Here is a 15,556-nt window from a genome sequence, read left to right on the forward strand (position 1 = left end):
CGTGCTATTTTCGTCATCTGGACGCCAACGCTGTTCCACAGGCTGGAACAGCATGGTTAAGCTACCGTAGTCATGCTGACCTTGTCTAAACTCTACCTTGGCAGCTGCTCGCGTCGACAGATTTCGTACTGTAATAACACTATGGTGCGCTCGCAGAGTCAACCCTTCCTTTTATTAGGCGATAATGACCTTATCGAAAGTGGAAAAAGTATGTAAAATTAGTGCAGTGAAAATTTTCGAGGTGGAGAAAGATTCATAAAAGGGAAATATTGTTATCCACCTAATAGTATCGCTAAGCTACAGAAAGAAATGCGTACATGCTCGTTATGCTTTGGTGGATGACAATTGTTCCCTTTTAGTTGCAAAACTGAAAGCTGCCCCATATCCTTGCGTACTGTCAACCTTTAGGCTAGTTAAAAAAGACGTGCGAGTACACTCTTTTATGTACCATCAAATGATTGTTATGTGCCAATAAGCGCTTGAGCAATTCCAGAAGTGGATAGTTAAATCAATTGTACAACCGCAGTGCAGGCCAGTTACGCTGTCGAAGCCCGCAGCGACTTGGCAGGGTGCCCTTTACGACGCGTTGTACAGCTTCTGCGAGGTTTACAGAGCCGTAACTCCCGCTTGTTTTTTTTTCTTGTTTTTTTACATAAACGTAATGTAAGCTATTGCTGCCATCATGGGTGCTCCCGCGTGTGATGCTGAATGAGCCAGTAGACTCGCTCTTTTATTTTTCTACATGACCCAAACAATATATACAACATGTTTATTCAAGTCATATTCCAAATTGAATCTCTTTTTTTTTTCTCTTCGTCATTTGTTGTAGCAGTGCCCAGTCTGTGATGTTCAGAGCAACGGCTAGTCGGTACGAACTATAAGAGCGGAGCAAAATTGAAAGAAAGAAAATCGTTATGCTAGAATACAGGTCACGTCAGCTCAGGTCTGCCTTTTTCGCCAGACACGCCTTACAACCTGCCCTGTTCGTCCCTCGTCGCGCACGGCAGCGCGCGGAAAACTTGCACCCTGAACCGAGTCTTTTATACCTGTCCACCATTAACATCTATCACTCTGCCACTCCAGTCATCGACCACAAGTACGCGCGGCTGCTGGAGAACATACCGACGCCGCATATCATGCGAGAGGTCGATGGCACCGAGTATGACTTCAAAAGAAACGCGGAGCTCATTCACTCCATGGACATCTCGAACTTCTTCATTCTTGGCCGGGGTGACACGCTGAACCAAGCCTTGGAGCTGGTGAGAGCCTTCACTACAGCGTGCAAATGTGCGCAAAGAACGCAAGCGCCAATGCACCACCTGTGCGCTTTGCGCTTTGTTGACTCAGTTTTGTGGGCTGCACGAACCGATTTGCATCACTCGCTTAACACCCTGAACTTCCTTGCTGAAGGTCATTAGCTCCAGCTTAGTTGCAGCTCTCATATATAATGCTCAGGAGGACATAAATCTTGTTCCTTACATTTCGCACTAATTTGAATGAAAATTATTTCCTTTCAGGATGCTGTAAATTATAGCGATAATCTCAGTTTAGGTTCTCGTATTTTTTTTTTTTTTTGTTAACCGAGTGCTTCTACTGATATCAATTTAAAAGAAAGGTCTATCATATCTTGTGCCTCCGCGAGACCTTTACTGCTTCTTATAATACGCGCTGCAGGGCTAGTTGGTTCATGATTCAAGCTGAAACGAATAACGCCGTGCATAGTCCATCTTTTGTATTGCGCTATTCTTAAGCTTGAATTACTGTAGCTCCGAATCAAAAATGGCATGCCAAAACTATGAGAAAACATACGAGGTAACCTGCTCACGAAGCACAAAATTGATGCTTGTAATTTTATCCAGCATGGTCTATAGTTACTTCGCGAATACAAATTTTATAACAGCTGCGCAACTTTCATTCATCATAAAATAACGGTCGAACGTGTTGCTCTCAAAATGATAAAATCTGCTCAGTCAAATTAAAGGTCAGAAATGTCCCAAAAGACGACATGCTTTCTGTCGTCACGACAGAAACGGCGTTGTAACAAGACGTCTTCTTCACGACAGAATCGAACGTGTTGTGAAGAAAGGGTGAAAGAAAGTGCTATAGAAATTTCTATTGTAATGACACAAATTTCTGTCGTGACCACAGCTACCTGTGAAACTACGACAAAAATTTCTGTTGCCATGGCAAAATATTTTTCGTACGCCCTTACGAAAAACGCTAGAAAATATTTGTCGGATTTTTTCCAACGGGCATGTGCTCTGCAGAATTTTAAAGCCATAGGATTTGCTTTACGTTCAGCTTATTCTTGATTTGTGGGTTTGCACCAGGCTCACAGAAACGATTGGGACAACTGGGAGTTTGGATGGTTCCTTATCTCAAGGGTAAGAGTCTACCGTGTTTTTTGTTCTTCGTTACTTAATTTCACTAAGTCATACCTGGTTTCGTAACGCAGATAGTGAAAAAACAAGATGTGCGAAGCTGTGTGCATGTGAGAAGCTAGTACTGTATAGTACACCAGCCGTTCTGTCGCATGTAATTGCAGGTAACATTTTTAATCGCTGTGCTTTGTACATTATGCACAGTTTACAAGTGACGTTACGACCTCCCTCAATGATTCGTCAATAATCACGCGGGTGCTTAAACATGCACTTCTTTACTCAGTGAATGAGGAGAACCAATCTTTTTTTCCTATACGATATGCATGACCGCCACAGAACAATGAAATTGATTTTTTTCGCGTTCACACATTAGTGACAGCGTTACACCTTCTGACAACCTTCTGGTTTGTGGCAATTTAAATATGAATTCAGTCACATTGTTTCTTAAAAGGCATGCTGCAATGCTTCATTAAGAATGATGTGACCTAAAATGTCTCAACTCAAGTTTTCTTTTCGTCTAGAGATAAAAGTTCAATTCCTTGCTTTTCCCTGCAATTTTTGTGGTTTGTTGTTTTCTGCAACGGTAAACAGTGAAGCCCACAGGACAAATATGATGTTTTGCTTTGTGTCAACCCACCCGGCATTGTAGAGTTGTTATATAGAAACGTAAGCGAGTAATATGCTTGTTTCCTCTTATACAGTACATCCTAAACGTAGCCAGAGAAAAGCAAAAACGGCTAACAAAGCAAAAAAGAAAAAAAAGCAAGTAGATCTTCTCAATGAAGTTTTTAGCCAGTTTTCCCAAAAGCGGACTGCTGTATTTTGTCCATTTGCCAGAACAGCGCGGGTCAATTTGCTTGTGCCGTGGCCACAATGCGCCGCTCCTCTCCACAGCTATCTTTCTCCTTTTGCACTAATCGCTTCGGCCTTCACGTGACAACTCTACTTCGTTTGTAGAAAACACTGAGTTCAGAAGCAGCTCGGGAGCTAAAATCTTCAGAAATTAGTACAGTACTTAACTCACCCAGCTGTGCGATTCGCTGATGATATTGCCTTGCTTAGTAACTCAGGGGACCAACTGCAATGCATGCTCACTGACCTCGAGAGGCAAAGCCGAAGGGTGGGTCTAAAAATTAATCTGCGGGAAACTAAAGTAATGCTTAACAGTCTCGGAAGAGAACAGCAGTTTACAATAAGTAGTGACGCACTGGAAGTGGTAAGGGAATACATCTACTTAGGACAGGTAGTGACTGCGGATCCGTATCATTAAACTGAAATAATCAGAAGAGTAAGAATGGGCTGGGGTGCGTTTGGCAGGCATTCTCAGATCATGAACAGCAGGTTGCCATTATCCCTCAAGAGAAAAGTTTATAACAGCTGTGTCTTACCAGTACTCACGTACGGGGCAGAAACCTGGAGGCTTACGAAAAGGGTTCTGCTTAAATTGAGGACGACGCAACGAGCTATGGAAAGAAGAGTGATAGGTGTAACGTTAAGGGATAAGAAAAGAGCAGATTGGGTGAGGGAACAAACGCGAGTTAATGATACCTTAGTTGAAATCAAGAAAAAGAAATGGGGGGCATGGGCAGGACACGTAATGAGGAGGAAAGATAACCGATGGTCATTAAGAGTTACGGAATGGATTCCAAGGGAAGGGAAGCGTAGCAGAGGGCGGCAGAAAGTTAGGTGGGCGTATGAGAGTAAGAAGTTTGCAGGGCAACATGGCCACAATTAGTACATGACCGGGGTAGTTGGAGAAGTATGGGAGAGGCCTTTTCCATGCAGTGGGCGTAATCAGGCTGATGATGATGATGATGACAGTACTTAAGAAGAGTCCAGATTATCTGTGCACAGAAACTAGGGAGGTTTTATGCTTTAGAAAAACAAATAACACCATCTCATGGTGGGAAGAAAAAAAATTGCAGGACAGTGGAAACCATTATATCCGATGGTAACTTGACAACTGTCGTCGTCACCGCTAGATGGGGAAACCGTTTAGTGTTCCCACATACGCCCTTGTGCTCGTTATTATTATTATTATTATTTTTCCTCTTCACTTCAATCTGCCTGCTTCACACCAGTAAAGGCCAGCTTATTCGACAACACCAAGTTAGCCACCACACAAAACATTCTCTGGTGTACGTTGACAATTCTGCTTCTCCGGCAGGAGAACTACGCCCCCAATTGTTCGGTGTGCAGCAACGTCACGTTCATCACGGTCACGCCGCAGCTGACCAACCCTGAGCTGTTGGCAGAAGCCATGAAATACAAGGATTTCAACGTTCAAACAGAACAGGTACGAACGTTTGCCAACTTCGTCCCCAAGTCCATTTGCTCGTTTTCATACCCTGCTTGGGCACGAAGTGCTCATTAGGTTAGCCTGATCATTGCTCTAGCTTTAAAAAGAAAGGCACGGGAAAGCGAAGATTAGATGGTATATCAGACGTAGCTATGAGTGAGGAAGAAGCCGAGTTGCTTACGAAACGTTTGGTGCGATAAATCCCGCGCCATGTTGAGGAAAATGGCTAGGAACATAACAACTCGCTCAAGGCAATGGCAGCATTGTGCCCCGATACGAGCGCTCGCGTCCTTATTGAGCTATAACATACAGCCTCTGATTCTAACAATCTTGATTTCACGGGAGGTGGTAAGAATATTGAAAATCGTCTTCCGGAGCCCCCCTCATGTAGCTCCGCGCTTCACGGAAAGAGGTACCCTCCTCTTCAACCAACCCATAGCTACAAAGTTCAGTCAGAGTGAAGAAAGCACAACGAGAGGTCAGGCGTGAACTGCCAGCCTTAGTAAGACTCTGCTGAAGTTAATTTTACTGTCTTGCAGCGACTACTCGACGGTTTAAACACGCCACTAGCAACAAAAAGAAACGAAAAAATACGAGCAATGCCGTTAATCAACGTTGTGGCAACTGTCCATAAGCAAGTAACATTGCCTGTCGAGCACAACAAAGCAGGATATCACGTAACGTGTCTGTTCTAATATTCGCCACCCTACCTCAATATACCTCCTCTATCCTTACTAATTTGTTATCCGCTTCCCCTTGCGTGGAGTAGAAAACATTCTATCAGGCTGAAGCCCTCGTGCTTTCTTTTTTTTTTTGCCGACGTGTGGTCCCACGATACGGCGGGCACACGTCGGTGGAGCCACATCGGTGATGAAGGAATGGCGCTGCATGATTTATCAGCATCTTTCTCTGCGTGTGCCCTCGCACGAGCAATATTCGCAGCGCATGGCGTCATCTTCGTAATTGGGCATTTCGTATCGTGGCATCCAAACGATGAGCAGCATAAACTTTTGCCTGCGCGTGCTGAGAGTTTCGTTGTCATAGACGCGCGACGCAGCACAGAGGCTGCCTTTCTGCACCGACGTGGGAGTGGCCCGTTACGTGCTCGCGCGCGTTCCGAAGGGCCTGAATAAAGTTTTCCCATACCATACAAATAGACGCGCAGTTTTCCTTCTAAGCTGTCCACGCGCGACGCGTCCCACTGTAAGTCATCGCTTAGCAAAGGCTGTCTGATTGCACGTGGGCTAGGTTACTGCTTTCAGTGCGCTCAGAATGGACTCATTCAAAAGTGTTCATACATCGACTTTGGTTTTACAGCGAAGCTACCTATGGCTAGGATCCGGAAAAAATATGTGTCCGGGATGTTGAAAAAAAAAACAAATCATCATTTGGGCCGATCCTGGTGATAGTACAGAAAGGGTCCAAGCTCAATGGCACATGCCCTTGTGGGCTCGGAGACCTGTAACGCGCCCTTGAACTACCCTTGTCACACGTGAAATCCAAAGAAGTCCCAGGCACAAGAGTAAGAGCAGATGTTCTTGAAAAAAATGCTTTGTACAAGTTTAAAAAAAAGAATATCAAAAATGTTTCGGCTGCAACCGCGAAAACGCGCCAGAGCCACTGCTCGCGCGTTCGTCGTCGTCGTCTTCCACGCCAGTCTATGACGATACGTGTCGAAACGTCGGTGTACTTGTGTAAATTAAATAAATAAATAAGCAAGAAAGTGAAAATAATAAAAATAAGGAATAAGAAAAATAAAGAATATGAAAATGAAAATAGAAAGCAATAAAGAAAGACGAAACAAACAGAAGTTACGTGTATGTGCCTTTATTCAACCAATATAGCATAAGCATAACCACCTTATAGAACTTATTATAACTATTAAGCAATACAGCTTTGCTGGTCATCCACTTCACAAAGTGAAGGTGCTCTAAATTTTTATTTATTTATTTATTTATTTATTTATTTACTTATTTATTTATTTGTTTGTTTGTTTGTTTGTTTTCGTGGCGCTGGCAAAGTGAATGACACTTTATATAGCTATTTTTGTGTTTTATGTAGGTGATGGGACAATCTGCGAACCTCAAGCTGTTCACTAGTCACTGTGTCCGGATTCTGAAATATAAGGTCTATGGAGAGTTTCGCATGTGGTATGGTATTGAAGAGCTTTAGTTATATACACTTGCGCTGCCGAATACGACCGATCCTTTGAGGTGTTGCGCCCAAAACGCTTGGCCCGTCGCGCTAGAGGCGCAGAGCGCATGAGAGATCTGAACGACTTGATCTCTGTGTGCTGCGGTGCGTCGTACGCCGCATCTACTGGAGCAAGAAACTACAAGCATTGGAACTCGTCTAACGGCACCTACTAGCACAACTGTCCACACCGCAGATGACACAGGTTACCTTATTGCATGTGGTAGTTGAATCACAGATTCTTTCCCCGATTCCGAGGTTATGCTCACCGGGTGTCATTCGAAGTCTTGTCGCTTCGTACACGGATGTTACGGGCACATGAAGCTCCCTGCTTTTTCCTCTGAGGGGTCTCTAAGGGTCAAGAAGCATCCTATGGGGAGTACGGGAAGTCAGGTGGAGGTATTGTAACTCAAGTGAGACTTTTTTCTGACTTAGTTTGTATATGAGTACAACTTGTTGCTGGGCGAGTTGGTCGAGATCTAACGAATACCGTGTTGCGCCAAAAGGAAAATTAAGACTTAGAAAGACATGTAAGAAACGATAGGTCGAGCGCTGATTTGAACTGATTTTATTGTTACAGCAGAGCAAGAATATTTAACAAATACGCATGCGTACATCAGTGTTGTCTAGAACAATTACAATGACGATTACATTGACGTCAGTGCTCAACCTATTGTTTCTTATTCGCCCTCCTGAGTCTTTCTTTCCCTTTTGGCGCAGCAGTGTATTCATTAGTTTGCATAACTTGAGTAACGCTTGTTGTTGGCTTAGTTCGTGCGGGCTTATCTGTCCACTGTTCTAACACCTGTCCTGTTGTTTACTCTTATTTGTCGTCTTTTCTGTGCCATTTCTAAAAGGTATTGCCACTTGTTTCGCAATAATGTGGTATTACTAGTGAAAGCTGTAGCTTGTTCATATTCGAGCCGCCAACGTATACCTCTAACAGATAATACACACGGACAAGGCTGATTTATATTCTGTCTGTGTCTGTGAAACCTATGTTCTCACACCCCTAGATAATCTGCCACGAACTCGCCCAGCTGTGCATCTTGCCACCACAGCGACTCCAGAAAACCAGCAACTCAGTCGTAGGAATGCACTGACCCGGCATGATTCACGTGTCTACCCGAATAAGAGGTGGTCAGATTGCCGTCTGCTCAGACTTGAGCAGAGCACCGGATGCCACTTCGTACTCCATGTCCATATTACTGTGAAGAATTACAAATAACAAACGTAGACTCCATGATACTGAAACTCGTACGCCGTAACGAAGGCGACAGGCTGTGCACTGCTCCAACGACTGCACTGACGCAACACTTAAGACCTTGAAACTGCCGCGGCAGCGCGGGAAGACTGTTCTCATCGCTCACTGCTCGATGCGTCTTGATGAACGGTATCAGTATATGTGTATCAATGCACATTAGCAATACACGGCTTCAACGCCCTGTTTTTCGACAAAAAATTGTTTTCTGAAGAATTAAAAAAAAAATCTTGCTTCTCATACCTCGAATATACACTGTCTGAACTGCTACGTGCTTAAATACCGCTTTTTCTTTACAGCGAAGCTGTATATGGTTCAGGTTCCATGTATTTTTCGTGTTTCTGCGTGAATAAAAAAAGAAGGTGAGTGAGTGTGGGTCGATTCCAAAGATAGTGCAATACCAGGACCAACATGGCGGAGGTCAAGCCGGCTTCATACTCTCCACTCCTAATAATAATAATAAATAAATAATAAATAAAATAAAGCAATCAAGATGCGTTGTTCCAAATCGATGGGTATGCAGGGATTGTTTGTGAACTGCACATCGACTCACTAGCAATAGGTGTTGCCATATGCGCAAAGGACAAAGTGTACGTATGTATACAACCATTCACCCTTGACTCGCAAGAGGACAATGCCAGCGACTGTGGGAATGTCTGTGCCGTACAAATGAAAGACGGAAATGGGATATCCACTGTGTATATATCTCTCCAGGTACATCCAATTGTGATATCGAGAAGTTCATTACCACGCACTTTGAATGGGTTAGCCGTGATGACGCTGCCCCTATGATCAATGTGGACATTTCAAAGCCAGATAAGGAATGGTTCACTGAGTTTGTACTAGAAGAGTTTGGTTTGAAGTGCCACGCCAACACAAGCCACTCAGCAACGGCCGTGTGTAGATTTAACCCTGGTCCAGAATCTGTCTAAGGTCGTAAGCGAACCAATCAGTGTATGTCACAGTAATCATAAAGCTATCGTCACTGCCATTACCTTATGATGAAATTTAATACACGTACCCTTGTCTAACCCTGTCTAATGTGCTACAGCTTCTCTGGTCATCCACCTTCACATAGTGAAATGGCTCCTTAAGTTTTTTTTTCTGGAATAGTTCCAAAGAAACTTTGACTGTTTGGTTCAAAGAATCAGACACCGAATTTGCATATCCTTTAGTTCGTTTGAACGGAACTGCCTGCTGGCCTTGTTGGTGCGTGCTGAAATACATGCTTTTTTTACGCAAATTAAAACACCCACAATAGACGACGGCAGGGGCGGCCATCGTCTGTGTGTCTTCGTTTTGTGTGTGTTTTAATTAGCGGCAAAAAACATGTCCTTTAGTTCGTAATTGCATTTTGCCCATTGCCCAGACCGTCTTCATCAATAATACGTGCAGCATCAGGAGTGGCTGGAATTTCTTGTAAACGAACAATTCTGTGTAAGAGCTTTTTGTGAATACGGACCCATAACTTTCCTCGCACTGGAATATAAATATACGTAGCTCTGATATTGCGCGACTCTAGCTGCGGCCTGTACGAGTGATGTCATAAAAAAAGGGAAGTTTAACTCCGTTCATACTTTATTGCGTTGCATTTGCATAAGGCAATTGCTGCAATGTATTCAAGGCGTCAGCAAAAAGTTAAATGTAAAAAAAAATAAACAACCTCATATTACGCGTCACAGTGAGGAGCCAGACATAGTTTACGTGGACTGAGAGGTGGCACGCGCTGTTTGCGTTGCATTTCGTTTTCGTTAAGGCTGACGTTATGCCGTTATGAGAAAAATTCCAGAATTTAATGCTGCGCAAAATTAGTGAAAAACACCAAGTGCCCATCGATTTTGCCTTCACCAGCGGCAATGTTGAAACCTTTCTCTGGATATAAAGAGTAAGAGTTCGCTCACATCGCCAGGTCAAACTGTGACCTTGCTCTTTTTCTCCGCGCGAACAAGCTACTGTGACTGGCACCCGTCAACCAAACCAGTCTTTAGACCCAGAAACATTAGATCCAACTTGTTCAGCTGGTTTCAGACACTAAGAGGCACCGCTGGCACATTCACTGTTTTCTTCAGGGCCCTTCTGTGTATTTCACTTCTTAATTGAGCTCCAAGTGCAACCGTGTCGTATAGATATCGCGAGCTTAGCTTATGTGTATACTGCAGGTCGACGCGGCCTTCTATATTGACGTCACGTCTATGGTCATCCGAGCCGCTGCCGAAGAGCGAGCGAGCAAGAGGATGCCCCCTGACCTGGAGTACCCAACGTGCACGGACATGAATCTCACCAGCTCCATGCTCATGGAGCGCCAGAACATCACGCTCAGGACGACAATGATGCAAGTAGGTGCTTCCGCCGCCAGGCGCCATTATTAGACCCCACTTCCATGCCTCAGTCGGTTAACCACACCCTCGAGGGTGGATTAGATGTCGAAACACCCTTTTACTTTCACTGAAAACTTTCGAAAATGGGTGCATTTGTTAGCAGACCACCTTTAGTACGCCTTTCTCTTAATTTCAGGGTGCTAAACGGGCGCTTTGTTCAAAACATACACCTTGCAAGATTTCAGGGTGCTCGGGCACATCAATATTTCAAGCAAGTAAAAAGCCATATGTGTCTATTTCTGAGCGGTTTGCGCCAAATCATTGTTCGAGCAGGTCATCTGGTCCCACTAGGCTGCGAATGTCAACCTTCTATTTCATGCACCTGGCGTCCTCGGTGGTGAAGTGGAAGGACATAACTTTCTCTTGCGTAATTCCTACCCTGCCTTTGCTTTTAACTACTGGGTCCGGTCAACTTGTTTCAGCTGGGTGTTGTTTTATAGATTAGCTGCCAATGGTGAGCAAAACATAGCGCGTCGGCCAAATTCTTCAGGCGCATGTTCTTTCCGGTGTAGCATCGGGGCCAGCGCAATATCACGCGCAGTAAGTTATCCGCTGTTTCGTGCAGCATCGGATGAAATAAACATGCGCAGGTGCATGCAGAGCAATCTTCGAAAAGAAAGTCCAACAAGGGGCCAGAGGCTCCACGGCACTCTAACGCTACTTTAGTAATCCTGGGGGTTCTGTCGATAAGCAACAAAGGAAGAAAAAAAGGCGGGGTGGTCGAGAGGTAGCACTTTGGACAGAACACCTGTAGGTTCACAGTTTGAATCCTGCTGGAAGGCTCTTTTTTTTTTTGTTCGCTTCTGTTCTTTATAAACGCGAGGATTACTTCGGCGTATGTCCGAACAAAAGATAGCGCTGTAAGAATACAACGTAGCGTGCATTTCGGCAAAGCACACATTGGGAGAACGGGTGCAATTTAAAGAAATTACCCTCTCTGATGGGCGTATTAGTCCACTTAAAAACCTTTTCTTATGGGTGCAGGGTGGTGAGTTATAGACACGAGAAAACACCATTAAGGATGCAATTTTCCTTAGTGTGCAGTTGATTAACAGGCTATGTGTTAGCGTGTTCTGATGAATGCAATAGGTCTCCAGCTGCCTCTACAATATGTGTGTGTCTACACAGCATGAACTGGATAATTTTCAGTCGCTGCACGAAATATCTTAGTTAGGCAAGGTTTTATACAGTCATCATTCCTTTGTAGGGTCTCCCTTGGATTCAGTTTTTAGCGAGTAGTTAGTTAGTTGCTTGGTTCTTTGCATATGTTAGTTGGTAGATTAGATTTTTTTATTCTGTATTTTTTTCATTCCTATGGCAATTTTTACACTCCTAAAGCACGTGCTGCCATGTGTCGCTTGATAAAAGCGTCATATTGGACAGTCCGCGTAGTCCGGCCACGGTACTCATATGTTTCTTACCATGAATGCCAAGGGCGCCGCAAGTTCTTGGCGGGCAAAGGGTGACTAGGGATGCATGGTTTCCCTCCATGGCGACGTCCTTCTCCGGTCTCTACAAGACCTATCCGGCTAATAGTTTGACAGGGTGGAAGTAGTTGTACCCAAGGAGGTTAAAGGAAAAGTTTTTCTTTAACCTCCTTGGTCGTACCCCACTGCCTCCTCACTCGCTTATTTGCAACGCTATTGATCAACGGCAGTTTTTCCTTCAAGCGTCGAGTAATAGGCCAGTTGATGTGTGGTTTTTAATGGTGCAAGGGCCAGTTATGAGCAACAATCACTGTAGCAACAGGCCAGTAGTGATTGGACAAGGAAACCTACTCGCCTGGGTATCTCAGCTGCTATGGCGTTCTACTGCTGATCATGAAATTGAGGCATAGGATTCCTAACCCTCACCTTCAGCATCTTGATACACGCTTAGTGCACGCTAAACAGGCCCTGGTTGTCAGAAATCTGCGCATTTCATCAATATGGCATTCTTTATAGCCGAGGCATAGGTTTGGGGCTATAAACCTAATTTTCCTACTGAAAAGCCTATCCTTCTATATGTTGTATAATTATGGTTCACATCGCTCTTCTCAGAGGAAAAAAAAATTAGCAGGACCACTGATTGCATCGTACAGACAGCAGCAGAGCAAATTATTCCTGCTAGGTTGATAGTGTGCATCTTGTCACAACCGCATAAATCCCAGTGACATTGAAACGAGAGACAATGCATAAATTGCTTAACATTTTGTTCACTATGTCCACCGACCGTAGGAGAGGATTAGATTTGTGCTTATGTTCATATCCTGGATAATTGCACTCGTTATGTGATACCCCCATGTAGAATATGTAATAAAGAAATAAAGAAATAGAAAGGAAACGAAAGAAAACTTTTCGCTAGAGAAAGGCGAATCCACAGCCTCTGCGACTAATAAGGCAGCGCATGCGTCAGAGGGTTTGAGGGTTCGACTCCCTTCGGCCGTGAAGTTGTCCACATTCGCTTCCTTTCCTTACATTAAGACTACGAAGATAAACACGAATATCCGCTATAATCACTCGGCACTTTAAATGGGCAAGGAAATTAATTTCATTATTTGCCACGCTACGCCTGTTGGCTTCATACGATGATTACTTAAACACCGTACTCCCCAATTCCCGTGATCCTCCTCGCACAATGTGGATATGTAATTTCAGATGGAGTACGCTGGACCTTTTGGGCCCATTGTGATACGAGAAAAAAAGAACGGCTACCAAGAGATCAGTATGTCCATACAGAGAGTCAACGCAAGAGAAGCGAAGCGGATGAACTTCATGACGGTACAGACACCACAAGACCATTTTTCCTCTTTCTAGGTTATGCTAATGGCCTTCATCATTGTAAGTGCCTAGTTGGAGCACATTATGATGACGCCGACTCCGCTGTTAACAAGTCCTGCGTCACCTCACGGCGCAGAAGCCGATTCTTTGCATGTGGTGCCCTCTCTGTCCTCTCGTCACTAAAAACTCGTTGGATTCTGCAGAGCACACCCGGTGTGATGCGTTCAAAGAGATGCATTCAAAATTATGGTGCTTCTTGGCAATTACCTGGAGGGCACTGAATTTCAGAGCTTTTTAATGCGTGGCCTGTGTCATCGCTTGCGGGACTGTGTTTCTGCATACCCGTGCTGGTTTCATGCCAACCTTCGATATATGTTTTTCTATGCACACAAAACTAGACGTAAAGGTAGCTAGCTGTTCGGCGGCAAATTCAGTCTGCACCGGCAGCATAAAACGAAACGCGAAAACAAAATTACTGATCAGAACTCCTATTACGTGTAATTACATGGAAATGTACGTGTAATCGCTCTGTAGCCGGTTTCTAAGCGCGGAGTAGTATCAAGTGTACGTTTCCGAGACTGAACAAAAATCGCTGTTAGAAATGCAGGGGAACCTGGAAATGGAGCAACGCATAAGAGCAGTTGACGTTTGAACTTATGTTGATAGTATATATTGCTCTTTTCAAGATCGCCAAATGGACATACAAGGACCCTGAGGGAAAGCTGCTGGAAAGTCCCGGAGAAGATCTCAGGAAGTACGCCGCGGTCACGGTGTTTCGGGTTACCACGGTTGTTGTAAGTCTAAACGCGTCTGGAGAAGTATTTATTAAGCTACCCATATGATTTCTACAGCAAAACGTCGCTCAAAAGCCGCCCGGTTGCGCACTAAAACATTCGGGCGACCCTGGGTGAGGATGTGGTTACTATGGCGGAATATTGCATTCTCGCGCACACGATTGCGAACACCTTCTGCAGATGCGCTCACACACACAGGCAAGGTAGCAATATCTATATCTACTTGTGCTTCTCGAACAGCGCTGGTTCCATTATATTTTTTTTTTCGAAATATAAAAAAAAATTTATGCGTGGCTCTGCTATCGCAAACACCAGAGAACAGCGGAGCTGCACTCTAAAAACAGATGCGCCCTTTGGGATGTATATATGCCACACAACAATAATCGTCATCCGTCTTGCGCGCATTTCATTCTTTAACGCTGCGAGCCCGGTACTTCCAAGTCACGAAGCGCGTGCGCGTTATCAGCATGACAGAGCGTTCTCGACACGAAAGTAACGAACTCAGCGTTTTCCAGAACGGAAATGCGGGCAAGACAGATGACGATTATTGTTGTGTGGCAAGTATACACCCCAAAAGGTGTACACTCTTTTAGAGTGAGGGAAGGCCAGTAAAGTAGTGCCAAAACGCATACTTAGTCTAACTATATTGCTGGGCTTCCACCAGCTCGGCTGGTCTCTGGTGTTTGCGATAACAGAATCACACATATTTTTTTTTTCGCTACGAGAAAAGCACTCTAAAAAAGTTTACACCCTTTGGGGTGCATATCTGCCACACAACGATAATCTTTATCTGCCTTGCTTGTGTTCCCTTCCTTGAAAACGCCGCGCCCGCTACTTTCCTGTCTTAAGTGCTATGTCATGCTGATAACGCGCTTGCCATTCGTCACTGGGAAGTCCCGGACTCGCAGCGTTAAAGAAAGGAAATGCGGACAAGACAGATGACGTTTATTGTTGTGTGTCAAGATACAACCCAAAGGGTATAAACTTTTCTTAGAGTGAAGGACCGCCGAAGCGAGCGCGCGGGTTTTTATTGGAGAACAATGACGTCACACCGCCTGTATCACCGCCGCGCCGCTCTTTCTCCCTCGCTAGTCTCCACGAACTCTCATCGCGTCGCTATGCTGCGCGATGCTATTTTTATACTCTGCGTTTACTCTCTATCATCTCTTTCTCCCCCAGCTTGGTGAAGGTGCGGACGTGAAGAGCAACCTAGCGAGGTTCTAACAGCTCCACTGTAAAAGTAATGCGTCGTAACTGTCTGAGGGGCTGAAGAGCCCACCAGCATGTGACGTCTGTGACGGCACACGTGATGTGACATCTGTCTGCAGGTGTCGCTGTCCGAGATTCTACTCTGTTGTCTCTGTAGGTAATTTTCGTTTCGCCTATAAGATCTAGTTAAAACACTAAGTGAATGAGCCACACAGGATCTTAACAAAAAAAAATCTCAGTGCCCTTTCACTTCGTCAAGAAGGATGACCAGCGAAGCTATGT

The 15,556-nt window shown here is 44.5% G+C and overlaps 1 protein-coding gene across 1 annotated transcript in view; it reads left to right on the forward strand.

Annotated features, from left to right (window-relative positions):
* Positions 1-15,289, forward strand: part of LOC142570485 (ionotropic receptor 25a-like) — a 33,222-nt gene extending 17,933 nt beyond the window's left edge. Inside the window, exons 4-11 of the mRNA XM_075678867.1 lie at positions 1,084-1,259; positions 2,331-2,384; positions 4,549-4,677; positions 7,890-7,961; positions 10,294-10,470; positions 13,149-13,271; positions 13,958-14,065; positions 15,245-15,289. Coding sequence (XP_075534982.1) covers positions 1,084-1,259; positions 2,331-2,384; positions 4,549-4,677; positions 7,890-7,961; positions 10,294-10,470; positions 13,149-13,271; positions 13,958-14,065; positions 15,245-15,289 — 884 coding nt within the window. The remainder of the gene's footprint in view (positions 1-1,083; positions 1,260-2,330; positions 2,385-4,548; positions 4,678-7,889; positions 7,962-10,293; positions 10,471-13,148; positions 13,272-13,957; positions 14,066-15,244) is intronic.
* The last annotated feature ends 267 nt before the right edge of the window (positions 15,290-15,556 follow it).

This window comes from Dermacentor variabilis, chromosome 2 (assembly GCF_050947875.1).
Source record: "Dermacentor variabilis isolate Ectoservices chromosome 2, ASM5094787v1, whole genome shotgun sequence".
NCBI classification, from domain to species: Eukaryota; Metazoa; Arthropoda; class Arachnida; order Ixodida; family Ixodidae; genus Dermacentor; species Dermacentor variabilis.